We start from the raw sequence: 26,746 nt of genomic DNA on the forward strand, positions 1-26,746 counted from the left end.
ACACACCCAAGGCAGCTTATCCTGAAAAGTTACCTGACATGACAGGTACGCTTTAGTTTAATCTTATAATTCACTGACGTTTTAACTGGTTGTTATCAAGCACACATTGAAACACTGATATCTTCTCCCTATAGCCACAAGCACTGTTTAATAATGTAAACCATCCTAGTGAGCTGGTAGGTGCACTTATAACTGCTTGGTAGGGCATATGCACATTTAAAGATCTCCAAAAAGCCATTAAAATAAATCACATCTTACGGTAGAAGCACCGGCTGCAGAAAAACCTATCATTCTCAAAATTGTAAAGACAAGATACAATTACCCTGAATTTTACAGCAAGGCTGAAGCCGATAGACAAGATGAATACAGATTTAACTTGCATCTCAAGCGTGTACATATAAAGTGAATTCACATGTGGCAGATTTGTTGCAGAAATTTCTGAAGCTGCTCCTTTCCTCTGAACAGTCCTTGCAGAAATCTGTAAACCTGCCACCAAAACAGCCTCATTCAGATAAATGGAGATTATTTTCAGTCGCAGAAATTCTGCAAATCTGCAGTAGGTGAATATAGCATAAAAGGGCAGTCTGTTATCCAGACATTTCAAAGACCTAAGGAGAGCAAACCTCCATATGCATATATATGTATCTTAAAGATCTATTTAAAGAAGCCCACTGTTTGTTTTGATTTTAGTTTTTATGCCTGTATCGTGCACGCTCACCATCACTAGTCCTACAACACTATCTGTTTCATTCCAGCACTGCTGCACCATGCATTTTATTACTGTAACTTAATCATGTAATCACCAGTCAGACCCACAGAAAATTGCAGTGATTCATGTGTCACTCTTGGGTCAGCCCCCAACCCACTTATGAGTTTTATTTGCTGGAGTTTAACCAGGTGCAGTGATGAGACTCCACCTCCTCTTTCTGCAAAGCCAGATGATTTTGGGGAAATGTAGGCAGCATGAGAAAATCATTTTAGTGATGATAGGAATCAGTATTGCTAAAAAGGCATGCCAGCCACATCAGCTAAAACAGGAAAGGCATACACAAGAACCTCTGGATTATTCTTTAAATGGACACTGTCATTTGAACTTCTTTTTTATATTTGTTAGATTGTCTAAAATCAATAAACTTTCTAATGTACTCGTTTGAAAAATCTTCTAAATAACCTTTTTTAATGTCCTATATTCCTGACCACCGGGGGTTCCCAGGGGCTCCAATCACCCTCCTCTCTGTTTCACGTGCTGTGCAAAACAGAGAGGAGAGGATTCAAAGACAGCCTGCCGCGATTGGCTCCCTGCGCTATGCGTGCTCCGGTGCAGCATTGAACAGGGAGTGAAGAAGTATTCCCCAGCAGGGCTTCATATGACATCAGGCCTGCCCAGGAAATGCCCTTCCTAGCTCTCCGGAGCTCCCTTAGAGTGAACCGAAGAACAAGACCTCCAGAAAGCTGAAAATCACAAAAAAAGAAAAGTGGAGGGGGGGGGGACTTTTTGATCATCATTACATGTTTTTTAGGATATACAAAGTGACCAAAAATACGCAATTACGTATACGCCATTGACCATGCAGTTAAAGTAACATTACATTTTTATAGTCCAGACATTTATGCACACGGCGATACCACATGTTTTTTTATTTTTGTTTACATATTTATTTATATATATATTTTTTTTTATGGGAAAGGGGGGGGGGGGTGATTCAAACTTTTATTTGGGTAGGGGCTCCTGAGTGTGCGTCATAGAAGGGGAGTGGGACAATGTCGTACAGGTACGCCCTTCGTCTTCAAGAGGTTAAAGGGAACCTATTATCACTTTCATGCTGCCTTAATCGCAAGTCCTCAGTGTATTCCCCGAGAGCTCCTGCTCCCTCATCAGCCTTGATTTGATCCCTATACCCAAACAAGAATAGATATATCAACCAAGGTTTGTGGGGCAGGGAGAAGATGCAGGGGACTGTCCCAATGATCTGTGTTGTAGTCAGCTACAAAATGATGAAAGTTTTTTTTCTTTTTTAAGTGTACCTGTTGCTTTAAAAAATATTTTGACATGTCTTAAAGACATCAAAAATATTGATTGGCCAGTATCTTAGTGTTCAGACCCCAACACGTTGTTAGAACAAGTGGGGAAAAAAAGATGACGAGACAATCCCATAGACCAGTGGTCCTCAAGCACCCCCAACAGGTCATGTTTTCAGGTTTTCCTTAGTCTTTCACAGTTGATATAACTGTGGTGATGCCTGATTCCCTGACCATAATTATATCACCTGTGAAAGACTAAGGAAATACAGAAAACATGACCCCTCCCATAGACTTGTATTGAGGGGGAGGGGCGTGACATCATGAGCTGCCGGTGTGAGGTGGTTTTTTTGCGCCCCCGTAGATCCGCTCCTCCCCCAGCTCTCCGAACAGTTCCGAAGCTGGAACTGTGGAGGGCAGAGCAAGGGGAGGGAGAAGGTTCATGCCCCCTCCCTCATCTCCCCTCCCTAAGCTCGGCTGGACGCAGATCTCTACGACACGCCCCCTCCCTGAGGACATAGATCTCCACGGCAGGTCCCCTCACTCATCTCCCCGAGCTGAGGACGTAGAGCAGTGCTCCCAATGAGCTCTATGTGTAAAGGGGGACATACTGCACGGGCTAAAGGGGGACATTTAGCCTGAACAGTATGTCCCCCTTTAGCCCGTGCAGTATGTCCCCCTTTAGCCCGTGCAGTATGTCCCCCTTTAGCCCGTGCAGTATGTCCCCCTTTAGCCCGTGCAGTATGTCCCCCTTTAGCCCGTGCAGTATGTCCCCCTTTAGCCCGTGCAGTATGTCCCCCTTTAGCCCGTGCAGTATGTCCCCCTTTAGCCCGTGCAGTATGTCCCCCTTTACACATAGAGCTCATTGGGAGCACTGCTCTACGTCCTCAGGGAGGGGAGATGAGGGAGGGAGCTGCCGTGGAGATTTACGTCTTCAGCTCGGGGAGATGAGGGAGGGACCTGCCGTGGAGATCTATGTCCTCAGGAAGGGGGCGTGCCGTAGAGATCTGCATCCAGCCGAGCTCAGCGAGGGGGCGTGGACCTTCTCCCTCCCCTTGCTCTGCCCTCCCCGAGTTCTAGCTTCAGAAATGTTCGGAGAGCTGGGGGAGGAGCGGACGCATGGATCTACGGGGGTGCAAAAAACCACCTCACACCGGCTCCAGCTTTCGGAACAGTTTGTTCTAAACGCTGAGCAGCGGATTACCCTTTTAAGTTATGAGGGCTTCATAACTTACTGATAGATTTTCCATAATTAGCAAAAAAAAAAATGTTAAGTAAAAAATCTCAACAAATATATTCTTGGCCTAACCTGCTACAATTGTTAGGTCCAGGCTACACAGGATGTTGTGGTTGAGTGAGGAATACGGTAACATTGTCGGGTTACGGCAATGGCTTCCCATGGCAAAAATTTTTTTTTTTTTGAATAACCACAGAATGTACTATTACCGTGGAGCCTAGGTCTTATCTAGTTTTCTCTACATAAAATTCCTATGTTAACCTGATTATCTGTGGAATGGACTGTCAGTGTTAGAAACAGCGTTGTTGGCTCACGGAATAAAAAGAATGTAAATTCTCCAACTCACCATTCACTCGATTTGGAAATCAGTTCAAGACACGACTGCGTTTTTCCTTTGATTTTAATTTTATTGGCAAATGATAAAAAAATCCAATGAGTAAAGATATTTGTATATTTATATCTGAACTGGAACTTTAAAGTGCTGCAGTCATTATAACTCACCGTGTAAGACATTTGCATTTATGAAAAACGTAAACTTGCCTGTAAATCAGGAGAAAGCAGAAGATTTAATGGCAAACTAGGACGAGATTCCACTTTTGGATCCATTACAATGTGCTATGCCAAGCATGGTGTACACACTGAACTCCATTGCCTGCAGAACGAGTTTGGCTCTGTCCTAGCCACTTGTTGGGCAATGTAAGAGAAATTGATGTTATAGCTTTTATGGTAAATTATTCCATGGCTTTGTGAACCCACCGAGCAAATAGTCACCTAGTTTGTATGTAGAGATGGTGTTGACACCTTTTAATGTGCCTGTATTTGTGACCGTCTTTCTTGTTAGGATTGACTTCCACGACAAACGTTGAACTTGCCATCTATTCGTTTAGTTGATGGCGCTGAGCCTTGCAATTCCTGTATAGACATTTACTATGTGTATTCACATTTCGCTTTTGCGTGTGTGTTCCAAAAATGCTCCCTTCAAATCTGGAACATCCAAGGATATTTTCACTACATCCCAAGAAAACACCACAATTTCCAACCATGTTTAAAGTAGTATACCCTTTTAGGTCTGAGAATTCTGGCACTCTGACATCTATCCAGCTTGCAGTGTCATTGTAGGTTTAGTGCTTATGTGTTTTTTTTTTTGTTTGTTTTTTCCTGATAAGGAAAAGTGCTTGTTCATGGCTCATTATCGAAGTGTCCTATGGTGCTTTTTACCCAAATGAGTCCTTGTGCTTCCTCTGTAAGAAGAGGTGGTTGCTGTAACTGCTTTGTAGGTAACAGGGACGTGAGCTACACAACACTTTCTTCTAGCTCATCTGAACCAGTGAATAAGAATGGTTTTCCCTTGGGTAGTTCTGCCCCACAGTGTGAAAGCATGCCATGCACAGATTGGCTTCTCTTTGTCCATATAACACTCAGTCGCTTGGCATAGCTATAACAAGTTGTGGTTGCCATTTCCCCCATGTCCACTGAACAGCTTCGCTTTGTTTTTGGAATACCAAAACCAGTACCTTCTTCAGGACTAGATCCACAATGTGGCCCTTCGAGATCTGAAGCCTTCATAGTTTTATCCTCAACCTTCTCTGACACTTCCCTATGCCTGACCTTTCTTCGTTGAGGTTTAACTCCATGAACAATCCTCCTAGAATCCTCTTTATACATCACCTGGGAACAACTGGCTTTGGCAGACTCATTGCTTTGTCTACTTTGTAGAAGCATTCCATTGGGTGTTAACTGGTTTCCATTGGTTTGGGAGTAAACATTGGTTACTTTTGGAATGTCTGAGTGGGCAGAACTGCATACCTTGTATTTTACCATCATAACCACTGTGAAGACCAATAGTGTCACCACAATGACTCCACCAATGATAATGGTTAAAGTGCCTCCCAGAAAATGAGCATGCAGTGAACGACAGTCTGGGTACGCCTCTCCTGTGGAGAACTGAACACATCCCAAGGATTTTGTGGCAGCCAGTGAGGTTGCAATATCATCAAAAATGGCCAAAATGCAAAGGTCATAATCTACTCCTGAAACTAGGTGCTTCAAGGTAAAGTGCTTCGTTGTGGAAGGCAGGATTCTGAAAGGAGAAAAAAATATTATTTTAGTTTTTTTGTTTTTAAGAGTCTTTTTTCCTGAATATTTGCATTATTTCAAAAAAGGTTATTTTTTGTAAAAATGTATAGTAGAAGATACATTTTACTGTGATAAATGCTTAAACATTGTATCCTTTCTAACCATCACATAGGCCTAAACATATTTAAAAAAAAACTATTTATGAGAATACCGAAACCTTAAGGAGTCTTTCACCTTTTAAAACCCTGTATACATATGTCAGTGTGCTGCATATTGGTGCGTAGAGAGGACTTCTAAATTTAGCCATAAATAGTGGAGATGACTACTAAGTAGGGGTGTGAATCGCCAAGAATTTGGCGATTCGATTCGAATCGCGATACCAGTGTGGCGATTCGATATATCCCGATATATCGCGATACCGTCTAGGTGACGATACATCGCGACATATCCCGATACATCACCCACCTGGGAGCATCCATAGATCCCAATAGACGCCGCTGTCAGCTTTGACAGCGGCGATCTAGTACTCCGGTGCTCACTTTTCTCATGTTATCCCGTCCGGGCTGCAAAATAAAAGAAAACGCACTTTATCTTACCTGCCAACGAGCCCCCGGAGCTCCGGTACAGGTGTTCCGTCCCCGGGCTGTATTCTTCTTACTTCCTGTTAGCCCGACACATCACATGGAGCTTCAGCCTATCACCAGCAGAGGCGGGACATCGCTGCGGCCAGTGATAGGTTGAAGCTCCGTGGGACGTGCCGGGCTAACAGGAAGTAAGAAGAATACAGCCCGGGGACCGAACACCTGTACCGGAGCTCCAGGGGCTCATTGGCAGGTAAGAGAAAGTGCGTTTTCTTTTATTTTGCAGCCCGGACGGGATAACATGAGAAAAGTGTGCACCAGAGTACTCCTTTAATAGCCAGCCGCGGCGATTGCCGCATGCTGGCTATTAGCGGCGGCCCCCGGCTACTGAAATCAGCCGGGGGTCGCCTAGTACGGAGCGGGCACGAGTCGGAGCCCGCTCCATACACCCAGAGCGACGCCATGTCAGATCCGGCCTGCCCGGCTCCACAAATGTGGAACTTTTATCTCCTGATGCCCAGGACAGGACATGCTGTTCCAAGCGTCCGGAGATAAAAATTCCACATCCCTAAAAGAATCGATTCAAAAATATTTTGAATCGATTCAGTATCGACAAATGAAAAAATTGCGATTATCGCGAGAATCGATTTTTTTCTTACATCCCTACTACTAAGACTTCTTCATCAGCCTGCAGCACACTCTTCAGTTACGGGCACAGGGAAGGGGACGTGAGTAGAAAGATAAAATTCTAAATCAGGATCTTTAAACTTATTTATTGGCTACTGATGTTTAGGTGTGGGGTGGGCGGTGTGAGACGGAGTCTCTTAAGTTTTTTTTTATATGCATATGAAGGGTAGGTTTATTTAGACTGCTAATCCTAAGAATGAGCATGTATAGTCTATGTACACAGCAGAGAAATCTCTATTACAGTGCTATGGGAATAGCAGCATAATGTTGGATATGGTGGTTGGGTTGGTCACTCATAAGTCAGACATTAGTGGCATATCCAACTTCTGTCCTTATCTATTTATTATGATATTAACATATGCAACCATTAGATTTTCCATTCTCAGTGCTTCAGCTAGCTCATATTACTCATAGTACAAGATGGAATGAACAGGGATCTGGCAGACGCAGGCTTGTGAATGGTGCTGAGCTGCATTACCAACCCATGGACATGAGTGGCACTGTTTCTGGCAAAAAGAAGACTTTTTTTCTTTCTTTTTTCCCCTTATCCTTAATATTCCCTTAAATAACCTTAAATAACTCCTGAAAGAGGACCTCTGGGCTCTTCTAACCTGTCTGTTTTAGTAAATACTTGAAATCGGCATGAAATAATTCTACAACGTCTTTTTCTAGTTCTACAACGTCTTTTTCTTTATTTCTCTGTGTTGTTCCATTCCTCTGATATTCTTATTAAAAATGTATGACTAAATAGCCAACTGGGTATTACCAGTTTGGGGGGGCGGGGGCGGCGGCGGCGGCATGTACCTACACTGTTTGACATTACCAGCTCTGATTGGATAGACAATGTTTGGACACTGAAAGCTAGTATCACCCAGATGACTATTTAGTCATACATGTATAGTAATAATAACAGAGGAATGACACAACTTTTAGTAAAAAAAAATATTATTATTATCATTAGTTCATAAGAAATCCAAGTACAGTGGTCCCATAATTTTCAATTTTACTTGGTTCCAGGACAACCATGTTGAGACCATAACTCTATGGAAACCTGGTAGTTGGTTTGGAATTACTAAAAGATCATCCAAACATAGGAAAATGTGAGGATTACAGAAAAATAAGTAGATAACAGATAATACAGATATAGCAAGTCATTACATATCACAAGAAAGAAGGCTCGGCTAGAAGCCGTAAATCACTGTCTATGTAGAGGACAGGAGCTTCTTCAGGGTGCTGATCAGTACACAGTGTCCCAAAAAAGTAAAATGGAGCCACCCTCACCTGGTGTCCTAAGGAGCAGCTAACCCTGGCACAGGTAAAGAGTAGTACAGGTAATACTTCCCTGTACTGTAGGGCGGCGCTACCAGATGTCAGTCAGTGCATGCACTTCAGTAATACAGATATTTTACCAGTGAAATGTCCCTTCTGATTGGTCAGACAGGTCTGATTTCGGAGAACTGACCTGTCTGTAGCATTGTGAGTCTGGTTTTAAGTCACAATGGCCCAGAAAAGCCATTGTATGTTGAAAATATTGGAACCTAAGGCCATTGTAAGTTGAGGGACCACTGTGTTTGCAATGTCAGTTATGTCTGGATTGTCCACAGGTCCTCTGTAAATAAAGTCAGATAATTTTGTAGCAAATCATTTAGACAGTACTTATTGAGACTGAAGTAGTTGGTTCTCAGATATAGGACAGAGCAAGACCAATCAGTTTACACTCCAAAACATCAGCCCTATCCGCTAATACCTTAGTTGGGCTTCTATGTACGTCTAGTGTTAACAAAAATCCAGATCTTTTAATGAAGTACTAACATTTTTATGCATTTTAGTTCTCCCATTATTGCCAGAAGATATTTCACAGTGTATTTATTCATTGTTTCATTATTGCACCAGTTTCCTGCTATCAGCATGACTCAGGACCATTGATCAAACCGTAAAACAAGTCTTAGGAGATTTATTTGTGCTCTCTGCAAATGACAGATATTAGTTCACAGCATTGTTGGGCTGTGTGTATCGCTTTCCTCCCAATCCATACTGGCCATAATCACTCCATTTCATCTCTGCACACTGAAGTCTATTGGGTCTCGTCATTTGGTAATCTTTAGGGAAATGGCTGTTACTGGCAGAATTCTATTATATCTCTCCCACAGGCACAAGAATATGGCTCCATTATCCCCTCGAGAGCGTAATGCTGACACTAGATCTGCACACTTTCTGCTATAGATGCCCTGAAATGAACTGCAATCGCTCGGTTCAGCTCTCCAAAAAGCGTGACTGATGCAATAAGATCAAACTGTATATTGGCGCAAGAAGTCGTCACTTAAAAGGCGAAAATGTAGACCTGACTGTCTGTCTACTAATGGATCTGATTAGCAATGCATACATGACCTGTGTAATATTTATTATTCATGTACTGTATATAGTTGGGGGTTTAGTGAGCGAGCCTACGATGACTAACCATTATCCCGATAATTATAGCTTTCCGTACGTATATCCAGTACGCTAAAGGTCTGAGACCCCCTGGAATAATCTGTATGCGCAGTGTTTTATAAATGGTCTGGATGCTGTTTCCTCTTATTTTTTTTTATCATAGTGTTAGACATATAGAAGAATGCTGGCAGAAAAAAAAGATCCCTCCCGCGGGACAAACTAGAAATAGGAAGCGATGTTAAGGAGAGTAAAATGTCATTTCTGCTGTCAGAGAATTGAACTATGACCCTCCCCCCCCATCCCCCACCACACATGGCAGTTTGGGTCACTCACAATTATACGAACAAGGAGTATCAACCTTGAGTATCAAATGTGTTTAGTCGATTTTTAAATGGGTTATCTGGCTGTATAACAATTTAATATTTTGCTCTGGCTGCTATAAAAATTAAATAAAGGCATACTCACCTGCCTCCGCACCCCGCAGCTCTTGGTGTGACTTTATCTGGTTCCCAGTTTGTACGGCTACTTCCAAGATGGACTCTTCTCAGCAGTGTATTCCTGCTCAAACACTGACTAAAGCAGGACATCGCTGATTCCAGTGATTAGCTCAGTAGGCCATCACTGCCAAAAAGAGTTAATTTTAGAAGTAGAATCTAGCGACGGGACCAGATGTCATCATACCGGGAGCTGTAGGAGACCGAGGTAGGTAAGTAAGCCAATTTTTATAGCTACCATAGCAAAATATAAAGCATTTTATATACCCAAATAACACCACCTACCAAAATCACAAAGGAATTTATGTGTTCCAAGGAGGTTGTTTCATGGACAAGGGTGTCGGGTCCCTGGTCACCTTCTTCATAGTAAATTAAAGATAAGAAAATGTCACAGTATTAGAGAGGGTCCTCATTTATCAGACCCACCAACAAACTGTTTACAGTGGGAATACACAATATAAAGTAAATTAAATATACAGTAGTCCCACAACATACGATGGTAATCCGTTCCAAACGGACCATCGTTTGTTGAAACCATCGTATGTTGAGGGATCCGTGCAATGTAAAGTATAGGACAGTGGTCTACAACCTGCGGACCACCAGATGTTGCAAAACTACAACACCCAGCATGCCCGGACAGCCAACGGTTGTCCGGGCATGCTGGGAGTTGTAGTTTTGCAACATCTGGAGGTCTGCAGGTTGAAGACTACTGGTATTGAAGGTTATACTCACGTGTCCCCGCCGCTCCTGACAGTCACCGTTCGTCACCGCTGCCCTGGATGTCGCCTTCCATCGCTGTCGCCGCGTCCCCAGGGTGTCCTCACTCTCCGTCGCCGCCATTGTCGCTACGCACGCCGCTCCTATTGGATGACAGGACGTGATGACGACGATGGAGAGCGCCGACGATGCAGGGGATCCCGAAGAGGACGCGCCGGAGCCCCGAGGACAGGTAAGTGATCGTCAGCGGACCACACGGGGCACCATAAACTGCTATCCGGTGGCAGCTGAAGCAGTCTGCGCTGCCGGATAGCCGTTTATGCGATGGCCCCGACATACAAAAGCATCGTATGTTGATGCTGCCTTTGAAAGGCCATCGTATGTTGAAATGATCGTATGTCGGGGCCATCGTAGGTCGGGGGGGTCACTGTATATGCAGTTTTGATACCGTCAAAATAGCAAGGAAATAGCAAAAGCTTTCTAAAATTGGCTTTTGCTTATAGTAGCTGGGACCTGCCGTGCATGAAGCGTGCTCAGCTCCTATGCTCACTTCATATATAGGACATATATAAGTTGGTGTGGGAAATTTATCAAAACCTGTGTAGAAGAAAAGTTGGCCAGTTGCCCATAGCAACCAATCACATTGATTCTTTCATTTTTCAGAGGCCCTTTTTAAAATGAAAGAAGGGATCAGATTGGTTTCTATGGGCAACTGGTCACCGTTTTCTCGGGACAGGTTTTGATAAATCCACCCCCCCCCCCCCCCAATGGGCCTACTAAAGGAGACTATATTTGCCTTAGCGTACATATTTACATGGTTGGGTTACCCACGGTTTTCCTGCAGCAGAGTTTCCGCAGTGGAATCTCTGCTGCCGAAAATCTGAAGCATATTACATTGACCTCAATTGGGTCATCTGCAGATTTTCCACTGCGGAAATTCCACCACAGAAAACTTGCCGAGAGTAATCCAACCGTTTGAATGTACCCTTTATGCCAGATATCCTAGGACCTTTGTAGTCCAAACGATGTCCACTTTTAACTCATGTGTCCCTGGAACAACACTGCAATCTGCTTGAAATCTTATGTTAGTTTTTTTTGTTTATGTTCAGGAATTTTTTGAGTATCTGGATTTTGGCAGTATCAGAACATTTGGTATCAAGACCCAGATTTATTAAAGGAAGGAGAAGATCGGAGGCTGAGATCGCGCTGTTGCAAACAAGTTCCAGGATACTAGTAGGTGTCTTAAATTCTTTTATTCACACAACGCGTTTCTGAATATTAATAATCCTTTCTTCAGGCGTGATACAAGACACAGAATGCAGGAGATATATGACGTACGTCACTTCCCTTATATATATATATATATATCCTGCATTCTGTGTCTTGTATCACGCCTGAAGAAAGGATTATTAATATCCAGAAACGCGTTGTGTGAATAAAAGAATTTAAGACACCTACTAGTATCCTGGAACTTGTTTGCAACAGCGCAATCTCAGCCTCCGATCTTCTCCTTCCTTTATTGTCTCTTACACGCCTGTGGATCCAGCGTGGGAAGCCGCAGCAGTTGCTATATTAAGTGTACATCAGCGTTGTGCCTGGAATATGCACAACCCCACCAGGTGAGTGCGTTCCTCACTCACCTAAATAATCCGACCTGGTCTGGAAGATCCCACACAGAAGCGCTCTGTTGTTTTTTGCCAGATTTATTAAGACTGGCTTGTCATATGCAAAAAACATAAATTGCGTTAAACTTACCTCTTAATAAGTTTAGCACATTGTGGAGTGTTTTAAAGTGAAAAAAAATGATGTATGCCTGCCATTAACAGGTATAAATTTACTTCAACATTTGTAATAAGCATGAAGACCCCACACACATATTTGAAACCACATCAATTTTTAAACTACTTTTCAGTTTGGAGAAAAAAAGTGTATGCCAAAAATTGGTGCAACCTGCTTTAAAGGAGTACTATCATGCTGGACAACTTATCCCCTATCCAAAGCATAAGTGTCTGATCGTGGAGGGGGTCCCAGAGGTCAGACCTCCCGCAATCTCCTGCATGGTACCCTTGCTCTCCCTAGAAACAGGGCGTGTCGACCCCTGCATGAGGCTACGGCAGACACGCCCACTCCAGGTTGTACCCCCCGCGATCAGACACTTACCCGCCATACTTTGTATAGGGAATACATTTTCCTGCACAATAGCATTCCTTAATAAATGTGGACCTAAAGATAATGATCCCCATTATGGTTCAGGTTAGAACCGTACCTAAGAAGTGGCTTCATAACTACTCTGAGGTACAAAAGTTTTTGTGAAGCTGAAGATGTGTCGACATATACTATATGACTAAAGTTTCTCCTTGAGGAGAGCACCAAATTGGTGTATAAGACTTATAAGGCATGGATTGCTCTACTAGGATGATAAAATAAAAAGTAGGAACAGAAGGAAGATCGCTTGCTCTTTTGTGCAACCTTTTGAAGACATCATCTCTGAAAGTCAGTGCTTGTAATACCATGTGAAAGACTACGAAGAAATAATAGTATGCATTCGGTTGAAATACACTGCTCAAAAAAATAAAGGGAACACTAAGATAACACATCCTAGATCTGAATGAATGAACTAATCGTATGAAATACTTTCGTCTTTACATAGTGGAATGTGCTGACAACAAAATCACACAAAAATTATCAATGGAAATCAAATTTATTAACCCATGGAGGTCTGGATTTGGAGTCACACTCAATATCAAAGTGGAAAACAACACTACCGGCTGATCCAACTTGATGTAATGTCCATAAAACAAGTCAAAATGAGGCTCAGTAGTGTGTGTGTGTCCTCCACTTGCCCGTATGACCTCCCTACAACGCCTGGGCATGCTCCTGATGAGGTGGCGGATGGTCTCCTGAGGGATGTCCTCCCAGACCTGGGTTAAAACATCCGCCAACTCCTGGACAGTCTGTGGTGCAACGTGGCGTTGGTGGATGGAGCGAGAAATGATGTCACAGATGTGCTCAATCGGATTCAGGTGGACCAGTCCATAGCATCAATGCCTTCCTCTTGCAGGAACTGCTGACACACTCCAGCCACATGAGGTCTAGCATTGTCTTGCATTAGGAGGAACCCAGGGCCAACCGCACCAGCATATGGTCTCACAAGGGCACCAGCATATGGTCTCACAAGGGGCCTGAGGATCCCATCTCGTTACCTAATGGCAGTCAGGCTACCTCTGGCAAGCACACGGTGGGCTGTGCTGCCCCCCCAAAGAAATGCCACCCTCACACCATTAATGACCCACCGCCAAATCGGTCATGTTGGAGGATGTTGCAGGCAGCAGAACGTTCTCCACGGCGTCTCCAGACTGTCACGTCTGTCACGTGCGCATTGTGAACCTGCTTTCATCTGGGAAGAGCAGAGGGCACCAGTGGTGAATTTGCCAATCTTGGTGTTCTCTGGCAAATGCCAAACGTCCTGCACGGTTTTGGGCTGTAAACACAACCCCCACCTCTGGACGTCCGCCAGACGAGTGGACACATGCTCAATTGTTGGAGGTCATTTCAGGGCTCTGGCAATGCTCCTCCTTTCACAAAGGCAGAGATAGCAGTCCTGCTGCTGGGTTGTTGCCCTCCTATGGCCTCCTACATGTCTCCTGATATACTGGCCTGTCTCTTAGTAGCGCCTCCATGCTCTGGACACTACGCTGACAGATACAGCAAACCTTCTTGCCACAGCTCGCATTGATATGCCATCCTGGATGAGTTGCACTACCTGAGCCACTTGGTTGGGTTATGGACTCCGTCTCATGCTACCACTAGAGTGAAAACACTGCCAGTATTCAGAAGTGACCAAAACATCAGCCAGAAAGCATAGGAACTGAGAATTGGTCTGTGATCACCACCTGCAGAACCACTCCTTTATTGGGGGTGTCTTGCTAATTGCCTATAATATCCACTTGTTGTCTGTTCCATTTGCACAACAGCATGTGAAATTGATTGTCAATCAGTGTTGCTTCCTGAGTGGACAGTGTGATTTCACAGAAGTGTCATTGACTTGAAGTTACATCGTGTTGTTTGTGTTCCCTTTATTTTTTTGAGCAGTGTAGTTGCTGAAGAGGACATACCAATTAATTACTGCTTTCTATTGTTGAATTTACAAAGTCTAGAGACTGTTTACATTCATTTCTAGAGTTAATGTTTTATAGAAATGTTATGTTGTTATATTCTAGATAATATTTTCAGAGCAATGTAAATTGTAGCTTGCAGTACTGAGCATAGATACTTAGTATGAGAGGTTTGTCTTACCTGTAAACCAATGTCTCATCCGCTGTGCAGTTGTATTGGACCTGGTACATCCATACTACATAGGCAGATCGGTTCATGTACCATCTTATCAGTGCAGAAGATGGAGTGACATCAGTCACCACAACAGCAGATTCTGGTGCCTTCCTTTCTTCTGTGGCATTGACAGATGTCTTTGATGAAGTGGTGATGTCAGAAGACCCAGGATCCTGTCTCAGTACGCTAACTGTTCCATTATTGCGATGAGGCAGAGGGATCATTTTTAGGTCTACTTGGGCTGTCGATTCCCCAGCAGCATTAATAGCTATGCAAGTATATGCTCCATCGTCCCTGATAGTTGTAACTAGTATATCTAAGGTTCCATTTCGAAAAGAAGCTGTCCTAGATGAATTTCCCATTATTTTATCATCTGGTGAAACCCAATGAATTACAGGCTCTGGGTCCCCTATTGCCCGGCACTTCAAAGTTGCCCTTTGCCCTTCTAATACCCAAAGCTGATGCGTGTGACGTGTTATTAGTGGGGGCTCACATGTGAACTCCTCCTCTGGTATTGACCAGAAATAGCGTCCAGCTAGCTGTGGGGGCGATGCACAGGTCTCCATGTCATCCTCTCTTACTAATCTGCGTAACCATAAGAGCTCACAATTGCAATGAAATGGGTTACCTCCAAAATTTAGCACAATTGTTGAAGTATAAGGGGTAGGGCTAACCACTCCTGTTTGGGAACGGACAAAAAGTGGGTCTGGAGGTAGTGTATGCAGTCTATTAGATGTCATGTCCAGTCTGGAGAGCTTGTATAGTTCTGAGAATGTGCCTTCCATTACAAAGTCTATAAGGTTGTGGTCAAGATTGAGCGTGTGTAAGCTAACCATGTTCTGGATAGCTTCCCATGGAACACTAATCAAATTGTTATAAGACAAATCCAGGTCCTCTAAAGTTAGGAGGAAGTCATCAAAAGTAGCCACAGGGATTGACACAAGCTGGTTTGTGTTGATAATAAGATGTTGGAGATTAAGTATTCCTCTTAAAGCATCCTCATGAATGGTGGTAAGACGGTTTCCATCTAAATGTAAAGACCTCAAGCTTTCAAGATCACCAAAGGCATAAGGTTGAATATTATCAATTGTGTTCCTTGATAATGTCAGGTCCACCAACCCTGTCATGTTAAGGAAGTCTTCTTGCTCCACCACCCTAATGAAGTTATCTGCCAGCCGTAGTTCCACAGTCCTGCGGTCTATGTTGGGTGGCACATAGAGTAGCCCCTTGTTAGCGCAGAGTGTGCTGAGAGATTCTGAAAGGTTTTGGCAGGTACAATGAAAGGGACAAGAATGGACCATGGTCACAAGGCTTCCTACCAGTAGAACACCCCAGACCAACTTTTCCATGGTAGATGATGCCGTGTTAATGCCTGCAAAACAAAAAGCAGGGTTACTTACCATTAAAAAAAATATTATACTAGAGCACAGCAATGACCAGTGACTGCAATTTATCTGGAAATAAAGAGGAAAACTCCCTAAAGATGCTTTGGGTCTCTTATAGATGAGGGTTCATTTGAACAGTTTTTTTTATGTGTGCCTGAGGGTGTATAATACTCACCTACCCTGAGCCCATGCAGCTGCGGCACTGGCGCTTCAAGTTCCCTCTCTTTATCGCTACTCCCTGGTGATGCATTGTCCTTCAGAAACTGCCCCGCTCAGGCAATCACTTGCCACGGTGGCGTACCGCCACGGCCACTGATTGGCTGAGCAGGAGATTTTTGTGGGGACAACACGCCACACGCGAGTAGTGATGAAGAGTTGAAACTGGGAGCATCTGTGTGGCACCTGTAGGGGCTCAGGGGGAGAGGAGCATCACAAATGTATTTATTTATTTAACACTACATTCAGGACATCCAATTAAAAGAGAAAAAATATATATATATTGTATATTGGACAAATCTGAACTTCAAAAATGTCAATCCAGCACTGCAATAATTATACAATAAAATGACATAAACCTCAGTTGGTTCCAGCATAACGAACACATTTCGAGCGTCTGACCTCTTACTCATGAACCAATAGTAATATGTTTAAAATGCATACAGTGGACAAAGAAAGGAAAGAAAAGTTAAGGAAGGAAAATTTATGCGGAGAACCCTATAGCAGTATGCCAGAGCCCGTTGTTAAAACTAGACGCTAGTGCCTGTCTATTTAAAACAGTAGCCATAGGGGAGACTAATATGTGAATGGCTTTGAGAGCCATATGAGTGGTTCCGATTATATAAGGCCTAATTTACTGTTTTTTTTTCTTCTTTTTTTTCCTTAGTTAAATTGTAGACTGTATTAAAGATAATATATAGCACTTTAGGATAATTTCCACTTCACCGTAAAATAAGGCATTTTTTCCTAAAATGCTCTCTTGGGGCTGCCATAAAGGGAGTGTCAATACAATCCATTATATTGCACTTAGTCTCTATACTTCTCAATGCACATTACATAAAGGAATTATGAATGTTTAACCACCTTCGCTTCTGTGCCTGCTACTATTGCTGTCGCTATGTGAATATGCTGAAATAATGGCTCTCCTCAGCGTGAGTCCACTTGGATAGTATTGAATTTCCATCCTGCATCTTTCTATTGCAAGATCAATAGCTATTTTCAGGCAGGTCTTTTCTTTCTTTCCTTCTTCAAGCTGATTCTGTTGTTAGGCTCTTCCCCTACGGCATCAACTTGTTTGGTTAAGAATGTGGTTGGGAATACTTGACCTTGGACTCATTCTTACTGCCTGGAAATTGTTACAATCCATATTTACAGTGATCCTCTTCTGCTTGACATTTTGTCATCTTTTGGTAAATAATTTTGCCAATTTTTTAATAAATGTTTCATTCATTTTCATATATCTAAACTGTCGTTCAGAAAACAGTCCATAGCAACTAGTCATTGTGGCTCCTTTTTATTTCTTAAAAATGGTAACATTGTATTCAGAATGGTTACGATTGGGCCAAGGCCAGTTTCTCTTCTACGGTTTTGATAAAATGAGGACCATTGAGACAATTTTCAACAAAACTTATGTAATATACCCATGAGCTGTCCCATTGTGACTACTGCTTTCTCTACAACAGTGGTCTCAACAGTGGTCTTCACTGAACCTTCAGCTGTTGCAAAACTACAACTCCCAACAGCCGTTGGCTGTCTGTGCATGCTGGGAATTGTAGTTTTGCAACAGCTAGTGGTCCACGGTTTGGGGACCACTCCTTTACATTATTTTCTATAGAGGGAAAACCCAAGTACCAAAGTCTTGATAAAAAATTTAACTTTATTTAGTCCATCTTAAGACCAGCCAAAATAAGGCAACGTTTTGAGAACACACGGCCTTTAGTCCATCTTAAAACCAACCAAAATAAGGCAATGCTTTGGCCTCACAGAGCCTTCAGTCCATCTTAAAACTAACCAAAATAAAGCAATGTTTTGGCCTACAGTCCGTTTTAAAACCAACCGAAATAAGGCAATGCTTAGGCCACACAGGGTCTTCAGTCCATCTTAAAACCAACCAAAATTAGGAAAGGTTTTGTCCACATAGGGTCTAAAGTCCATATTAAAACTAACCAAACTAAGGCAATGTTTTGGCCTTCAGTCCATTTTAAAACAAACCAAAATAAGGCAATTCTTCGGCCACACAGCGTCTTCAGTCCATCTTAAAACCAACCAAAATTAGGAAAGGTTTTGGCCACACAGGGTCTTCAGTCCATATTAAAACTAACCAAAGTAAGGCAATGTTTTGGCCTTCAGTCCATTTTAAAACAAACCAAAATAAGGCAATTCTTCGGCCACACAGGGTCTTCAGTCTATCTTAAAACTAACCAAAATAAGACAACGTTTTGCTCACCCATGGCCTTTCTCAAGCTGGGACAAAACAGATCTGTTAAAGGCCCTGCATGCATTTGTATAAAATGAAGATTTTTATCAATTTTCCAGTGCCACCTACAAGATAGTATATTTGCAACATGGTAGCTAGTTGCTTCTAGTTCAGCATTTTACAAGTTGGACCTGCGTTCTTCTGAACTCTGGTTCTTTTATGTTCCACTAAGGACTGTAGGCAATGACTCCCCTTGCAGCTTCCATCGCGGTTATTGCTGATCTTTTTCATGTGGCAATATAGAAGCAGGTGTATCGGTCCCTAGCTAGGCATTTTGGGAGTCTGGAGAATATAGGTGATAACCCCCATAGGAGCTGTAACTGGAGTCATTTCCTGTTAGTGTTAAGAGAAATGATGCATGAAACTTATAGGACTGAATAGAATTCTTTATGACTGAGTAGAATTCAAGGACAATTCAAGGACTTTTTTTTTTAGGACATGCAAAGCTGCTCTTTAAATCTGCCGCTTATGTTAAGTTTTCTCCAAAGATCAAAAATCATTTAGGTTCCTTCCTATTTATTTTCCCACATGAAATGTGAACGCTCTGGACGCTGAGCTGATTTGAAAGTAAAATGTGAACCAATGCATATTTTTACATCTTTTCCACCAGGTACAAAGTTGCGGTCTACATGCTACCAAGCTTCCCATTGCTTCTCGTCTTCGTCTGCTCTATTTTCTTCCCAGTGCTCTAATTTATTCTTTCTCTTCTTCCCTGCTCTATTCTTTCTTTCTTCTCCTCCCTGCTATTCTTGTCTCCAGATGACAGTTAGCTGTGTGTGACCCCTTTATCTGAGTATCGGTACAAACTCCCAGGCGGGAGTGAGATCTTTGCCGGGAGCTTAGTGTCGGGGTTAATATCAATCTGTCCCTGGATCTGTCTCTTACCTTCACTATCTCACGTCGTACAGCACATATACACCCTAGGCTGCTGCCATGCTCTTTCTGACTACATGCATCAGAGGTTTATCCCTCACCAATCAATATCATTCTATAGTTTATTGCCGTGTCCTCAGTAATGTGTCTCATGTTGGCGAGAACATGTCTATATATCATGCATAGTGTTGTATGGTATGTTGGTTTATCATATCTAAGGATTGGGATGGACCTTGTTAGATTTGGGCCCATGTTAGATGTTAGTGAAGAAATCGTCCATGCAGATAATGGTAATGCCAATGTAATTTTTTGTGAAGTAGGATAGAGGAAAAAGACAGGTTCTTGGTGAAATCCACCAGTCAGAGAGCGATGTATATGTCAGAAGTATCTTTATTTGCCAAACGCGTTATGTACGGTCAGTAAGGATACTTCTGACATATACATCGCTCTCTGACTGGTGGATCGTACCAAGAACCCAACTTTTTTCTCTATCCTATTTAAAGGGGTACTCCGGTCGGGGAAAAAAATTCTCAAATCAATTGGTGCCAGAAAGTAAATCAGATTAGTAAATAATAGTAAACAAAGAACAAAGGTGCCCTGCACTCACCGCTTCAGTCCAGGTAATCCTGCTCCCATCTCGGGTCACAGCTCGAACACGGAGGACATGGACAGTGGAGCGCTCAGAGGCGACTGCCAGCGGTTTCACTCATAGGAATGCGCTACATCCGGAGGCCGGATGAAGCGCATTACTATGCGTGAAACCGCCGGCAGTCGCTTCTGAGCGCTCCACTGTCCATGTCCTCCGTGTTCGAGCTGTGACCCGAGATGGGAGCAGGATTACCTGGACTGAAGCGGTGAGTGCAGGGCACCTTTGTTCTTTGTTTACTATTATTAGGTGACTACGGTCTTTATTGTCCTAGCACCTCCGCTGCCAGGGTGGATTTCCAGACTAGCGGGACGCCGTCTCCATCTCGTGGTCTTAGGAGGCTCAAGGTATCGGTGCCACTTCTTTTTCTTTGTTACTACTAGACTAATAAATAACTTCTATTCAAAAATCTTAATCCTTCCAGTACTTATCAGCTGCTGTATGCTCCAGATATACTACCAAGAAATTTGTGAAGTTCTTTCCTGTCCGACCACAGTGCTCTCTGCTGACACCTCTGTCCTTGTCAGGAACTGTCCAGAGCAGGAGAGGTTTTCTATGGGGGATATGCTTCTAATCTGGACAGTTCCTGACACGAACAGAGGTGTCAGCAGAGAGCACTGTGGTCAGACTGGAAAGAACTACCCAATTTTCTCTGTAGTATACAGCATCTGATAAATACTGGAAGGATTAAGATTTTGAAATAGAAGTAATTTACAAATCTGTTTAACTTTCTGGCAGCAGTTGATTTGAATACATTTGTTTTCCACCTGAGTTCCCCTTTAGTACTCCCCTGGAAAACGTATTTTTATAACTGGTGCCAGAAAGTTAAACAGATTTGTATATTACGTCTATTAAAAAAAAATCTTAATCCTTCCAGTACTTATTAGCTGCTGAATACTACAGAAGAAATGGTTTTCTTTTTGGAACACAGAGCTCTCTGCTGACATCATGACCACAGTGCTCTCTGCTGACATCTCTGTCCATTTTAAGAATTGTCCAGAGTAGGAGAAAATCCCCATAGCAAACATATGCTGCTCTGGACAGTTCCTGAAATGGACAGAGGGGTCATGATGTCGGCAGAGAGCTCTGTGTTCCCTAAAAAGTACTGAAAATATTAAGCTTTTTTAATAGATGTAACTTACAAATCTGTTTAACTTCCTGGCACCAGTTGATTTAAAAAAAAAAAAAAAAGTTTTCCACTGGAGTACCCCTTTAAGGGTCTATTCACACGGGCAGAATTTCCGCTGGCGGAATTCCACCTGAAATGAAAGCAATACACTTCTATGGGATTCCGCATTCCCGTTGACTGCTAGCGGAAATTCTGAAGTGTCAACGGTAGTGCGGAATCCTATAGAAGTGTATTGGGCTTTCATTTCAGGCAGATTCCGCCCGTGGGAATAGGCCCTAACTTTTTCAACCGGCCAGGAGATCTCCATGCCAACACCTAATAGGCCGCACTACCTATACCTCTCATGCCTATACAGCAGTTATCTCTAATACAAGGTGAACAGACCCTTAAGGTGTCCCCCCCTGTTCACCTTCCTGCTCTCTGTGTGTGGATATATTGCCCTATGGAAAGCTTTGCTTTCTGTTCCCTTCAGACGAATGTCATTTTTAGGTCAGTGACAGTACAGTGATTCCTCAACTTACAATGGCCTCAACATACAATAGTTTCAACATACAATGGTCTTTTCTGGACCATCGTAAGTTGAAACCAGACTCGACATACAATCCTACGGACAGTCCAGATCTGTGAAACGTGTCAATGGCCGGAAGATCTGACCAATCAGAATGGGCATTAACTGGTAAAACCCCTGTATTACTGAAGCGTATGCACTGACTGGTGTCTGGTAGCGCCCCCTACAGTACAGGGAGGTATTACATGTTCTGTACACTTTACCTGTATCAGGGTTATCTGCTCCTTTGGACACCAGGTGAGGGCGACTCCATGTTACTTTACTCCATGTTACAGTACTGCGTGTACTGTACAGGACTCTGAAGAAGCTCCTGTCCTCTACATAGACCAGTGTTTCCCAAGCAGGGTGCCCCTAGCTGTTGCAAAACTACAACTCCCAGCATGCCCGGACAGCCTTTGGCTGTCCGGGCATGCTGGGAGTTGTAGTTATGCAACAGCTGGAGGCTCCATGCTTGGGAAACACTGTCATAGACAGTGATTTACAGCTCCCAGCAGATCTTTATTACTTTTATATGTAAGCATTTGCTTTATCTGTATTAGTTATCTACTTATTTTTCTTTAATCCTCACGTCTTCCTATTTTTGGATGACATTTTGGTGCCTTTAGAACCAATTACCAGGTTTCCATAGAGTTCTGGTCTCAACATACAATGGTTTCAACATACAATGGTCGTCTCGGAACCAATTAATATTGTAACTTGAGGGACCACTGTATATGTCTGCATGTAAGTGTATTTAATATCTGCATTGTTTTAGTGAAGGCACCTTAAGTAGAGTGTTTGGGGTTGTAGTTGCACTTTTTATAGAGAGAACTAGAGATGAGCGAACTTACAGTAAATTCGATTCGTCACGAACTTCTCGGCTCGGCAGTTGATGCCTTTTCCTGCATAAATTAGTTCAGCTTTCAGGTGCTCCGATGGGCTGGAAAAGGGGGGATACAGTCCTAGGAGACTCTTTCCTAGGACTGTATCCACCTTTTCCAGCCCACCGGAGCACCTGAAGGCTGAACTCATTTACGCAGGCAAAGTCATCAACTGCCGAGCTGAGAAGTTTGTGACGAATCGAATTTACTGTAAGTTCGCTCATCTCTAGCGATAACCTTGTAACCAACACTTCTGAATGCAAGGACAGAGTTATCTTATGCAGCATCTCCTTTTTCATTGTAGTTTGATCTCATCCTTCATAATGGAGGAATCGTGTAACCAACTACCAGCTATGGAAGATAAATAGGAATAAATCTAGAGCCTCCCGCTGCCCTTAGATCTTTTCTCGGTATAGGGACATTCTGAGGACTGAATAAACCTTGTCCACGATGTAGAGTGTTTCATGATTTTTATATGGCACCATTCTCTGGTTCCTTCCCCCTCCATACCTTGTTGCTTAGGAAATGGTTGCTAAGCATCTCTTCTTAAAACAGGTCTGTACTATGTCAATAAAAGATGGACAACAGTCATGGCAATGGCTTAAAGTGTATCTGTCATAAAAAAAATAAAAAATAAATTAAAAAAATTTTGACGTCACAGACATGTCAGAATTTTTGATTGGTCGGTTTTTCAGTTCTCAGACTCCCACCATCATTAGAAGCAGCTGGCAGAAATAGGGCCCTTCACTACCTGGCTCTCAACAATTCCAATCCTGCCTTAAAGGGGTACTCTGGTGGAAAACTTTTTTATTTATTTTTAAATCAACTGGTGCCAGAAAGTTAAAACCGATTTGTAAATTACTTCTATTAAAAAAATATGAATCCTTTCAGTACTTATTAGCTGCTGAATACTACAGAGGGAATTCTTTTCTTTTTGGAACACAGACATCACGAGCACAGTGCTCTCTGCTGACATCTCAGTCCATTTTAGGAACTGTCCAGAGAAGCATATGTTTGCTGTGGGGATTTTCTCCTACTCTGGACAGTTCTTAAAATGGACAGAGATGTCAGCAGAGAGCACTGTGCTTGTGATGTCAGCAGAGAGCTCTGTGTTCCAAAAAGAAAATCATTTCCTCTGTAGTATTCAGCAGCTGGAAGGATTACGATTTTTTTAATAGAAGTCATTTACAAATCTGTAAATCTGGCACCAGTTTATTTAAAAAAATAAAATAAAATTTCCACCAGGTACCACAAGGTACTCCCCCCTTTAATGGACTGCCCCATAGACTTATAATGGGGCTCTCTAGTGAAGCAGGATGGAGAACGGTGATAAGTTGGCTACTGGGTGCTTCTCACTACTCGTTCTAACACTCATCACTGGGACTCTGGGAGCACAACTGATCAAACTTTTGACTTGTCCCATTAATGTCAAAAGTTTATTTTAAATGATAGGGACACTTGAACCTATCCCATTGACTATGCATTTTAAGAGTATGCTCTACCTGCATCATATTATAGAAAAGAATGAGCTGAGCAGTTTGATCTTCAGGTTTGCTAGAAATGTTCTAGTATAACTTCTTATTTATATATCTGGTCATTCTTGGCTTAGGAGTCCAGTGGGAGGTCTTAATCAGTGTCTGTCAGTTTTCTCAGCATGAATCTCTACTTAGGACCGCCCACTGGACTCCTGAACCCAGAATTAGCAATTAATACAAATGATATCTGAAACAACTTCCTATTCTAGAAAAACAACATTCATTTGACCCAATTGTTGTAGCTAACCCTCCTCTGTATATTCTTCTGAGGTGCAGCACCTCCTACTGACAAGATCCAACTAAACCAGATGCTCTGAGGTAGAGCAATATCCTTACTTCTCCTCATTCTGCCCATGTCACGTCTGAACCAAATGTAGGTGAAACCCATTTGACATTAAGGCTGCCTAGGTGCTGATATCCTGTGTGATCTATTCCTACAGTGATTCCGTGATCACATACATACATGACCATGCCTGGAAGTCTATGCTTCCCATGATCAGTGCCATCCTTTCCCGGTTTCCTGCAGGCTGTCTAGTTGCTCAGCTGCCATCTCGCTGGCGTTGACCCCAGACAGCAGTTGTGTTGTTTTTATGTATTGATTTTCTCTTTTCTCCTCTTGATTATATTTCTGCAGCATTCGCATCAGTGTCACAGTGCATACTGATGTGAGCGCTATATATAGGTGAGAATACAGTCTGTGTATCCATGCTGTCTAAAGTATCTGCTCAGCACAAGAGATTTTCCTATTCTTTATTCCTCTTATTCTGACAAGTAAAGGTAATCGTGATACAAAATCATCAGAAGCGACTAGTAATCGGGCACAGACCTACGTATACAGAAGACCGGGCCAATAAAATGATTTGGTGATTGTTACATGTCACGTACATCAGGGCGTTTTACTTCTCCATGAACCTTCAGAGTTACCATCTGTCTCTCTATAGTGTATTGGTAGATCACTGGCAGCGTCTAAGCTCTATATGTCAGACAAAGTTCAGGGACCCCTCCTGCCTCACCCCATGTGTGTCCCCAGCTCCACTGGTCCCCGTGGGAGGTCTACAGCAGGTTTTTTCCTCCCTCGCTCTCCATTTTCATATCTATTTCCCTCTAAAGACGATGCAGCCACTTATCCGACTCCCATTATTCCTAATATTTCTTATCAGTTTCTATGTCAACAGTGTACAGTGCCTGCCTTTCATCTAGCGTACATTGTAATAGCTGGAGCTCTGCACACACATTTCCCTTATCAGTGCTTCTTACATTCTCCATCGGCTACCACAAACAATAGGCACGTATACCGGGCAGTGTAGAAGGGTTTGCCTTTACATACATATAAATCATTACACACTTTCTTCTCTTATACCTGTGTGTTCCTCCTTTCCTCACTGGTCTCCCTCCGTTGTCACTGTTCCTTTGCCCTTCTGGCCTTGTATACTTGGCATCTGTTTTGAGCAGGGCATTTCCAAGGGCAGAAAAGCAGCATAGAGGGTTGAGGTTTTGTTAATTTTTGTAAAAAAAAATTTGCACTCCCCCCCTCTCTCCGTCAATGTCCTGTTTTCTTCACTGCAGTCCTCTCTCTCTCTGTCCCTCTGACAGATCCCACAGGAGAGATGGGACCTTATGTGCAGGACCAATCCTATGGCACAGCCCCATTATTTCCCAAACACTTTTCAGGCCTCGATGTGACCCCCTCCCCAGTCTTGAGCCCTGAGAAGATCCACTCCAGATAAAAGAAGCTTATTTTCGAGGCATCAATATTTCCCAACGTCTCAATCCTTTGCTCCACTGATGGGTTAACCCATTAAAGAAGGAGTCCGAGTCCTTCCCTGCTTGCAGTGACACGTATGTATTCCTCATATAGGTGAGGTTTATGATCGGTGAGTCATAAAGATGCATGAGCCAGCGGCAAATGATATAAAAGTAGCCCTAGCATATTTCCAATGTAAATCCCGGGGAAGAAAATCTGCCAGCTCAGAGGGTCCCAAGATATCCGGATAGGAGGAGGCAGGGAAACAGACCTACTCATTTCATTGACTTAGAAATAAGAAGTGGAAAAAAAAAGGGGGGGGGAGCTGAAGGGTTAATTTGCTGGCATAGCTGCCCGGGCATCTTCATCGATTTTCTTCCAGGTACATATATATGATTTACTCAAAAACTGCAGATGCTTTTCCAAAGGATTAAGCCAAAACATTTCAGGGAGACCCGAGAAAATCCAGAATTGCTGCAGCTCCCTCCTATGGGTTAAAAATCCAGATGGGAAAGTGAAAAATACGAAAGGTCGAGATTGAAGTCGTGCAAAAAGAGAAACGTCTAAGGACCGTGTTAGCTCCTCCGCCGTCTGCAAGGTTTTCTTGTTTGTAAATAAAATAAATAAATAAATAAAAATAAATAAATAAATAAAAATAAATGCGATGCTTAAATAAGAGGATGAAAAGATTGTCGCCTCTTCCCTGTAGCCCCGCGGTGAGAGATGGGTTTATTTCCTACTTTCCCGGATATGCCCCAAATATTTTTTTCCTCCTTGTCATTCCGCTGCTTCGGTGGGTGGCATCTTTCACCCATTCCCTAAGCCCAGGTGAAAGCAGAAACAATGCAGAATGGATGTAAAATAAAGGGAGCCGAGATGTGAGAAGGGAACTGAGAGAGAGCGAACAGCCTGGGGGTGTGGAGGGCACAGCGAGGAAGGGAGGAGAGAATGAGAAGGAGGAGG

At 42.9% G+C, this 26,746-nt stretch overlaps 2 protein-coding genes across 3 annotated transcripts in view; one reads left to right on the forward strand and one right to left on the reverse strand.

Annotated features, from left to right (window-relative positions):
- PC (pyruvate carboxylase) overlaps positions 1 to 26,746 on the forward strand; it is a 537,865-nt gene that overhangs the window by 460,739 nt on the left and 50,380 nt on the right. The gene's annotated exons all lie outside the window — the stretch shown is intronic.
- On the reverse strand, positions 3,644 to 26,720 carry LRFN4 (leucine rich repeat and fibronectin type III domain containing 4). Its single transcript, XM_056527382.1, has 3 exons — positions 25,400 to 26,720; positions 14,538 to 15,942; positions 3,644 to 5,336 (listed from the first exon to the last, which is right to left on the reverse strand). The coding sequence occupies exons 2-3, from the start codon at positions 15,917 to 15,919 to the stop codon at positions 4,550 to 4,552; spliced, it is 2,169 nt and encodes a 722-aa protein (XP_056383357.1). The 5' UTR covers positions 15,920 to 15,942; positions 25,400 to 26,720; the 3' UTR covers positions 3,644 to 4,549.

The sequence above is a fragment of the Hyla sarda genome, chromosome 6 (assembly GCF_029499605.1).
Source record: "Hyla sarda isolate aHylSar1 chromosome 6, aHylSar1.hap1, whole genome shotgun sequence".
Lineage (NCBI taxonomy): Eukaryota > Metazoa > Chordata > Amphibia > Anura > Hylidae > Hyla > Hyla sarda.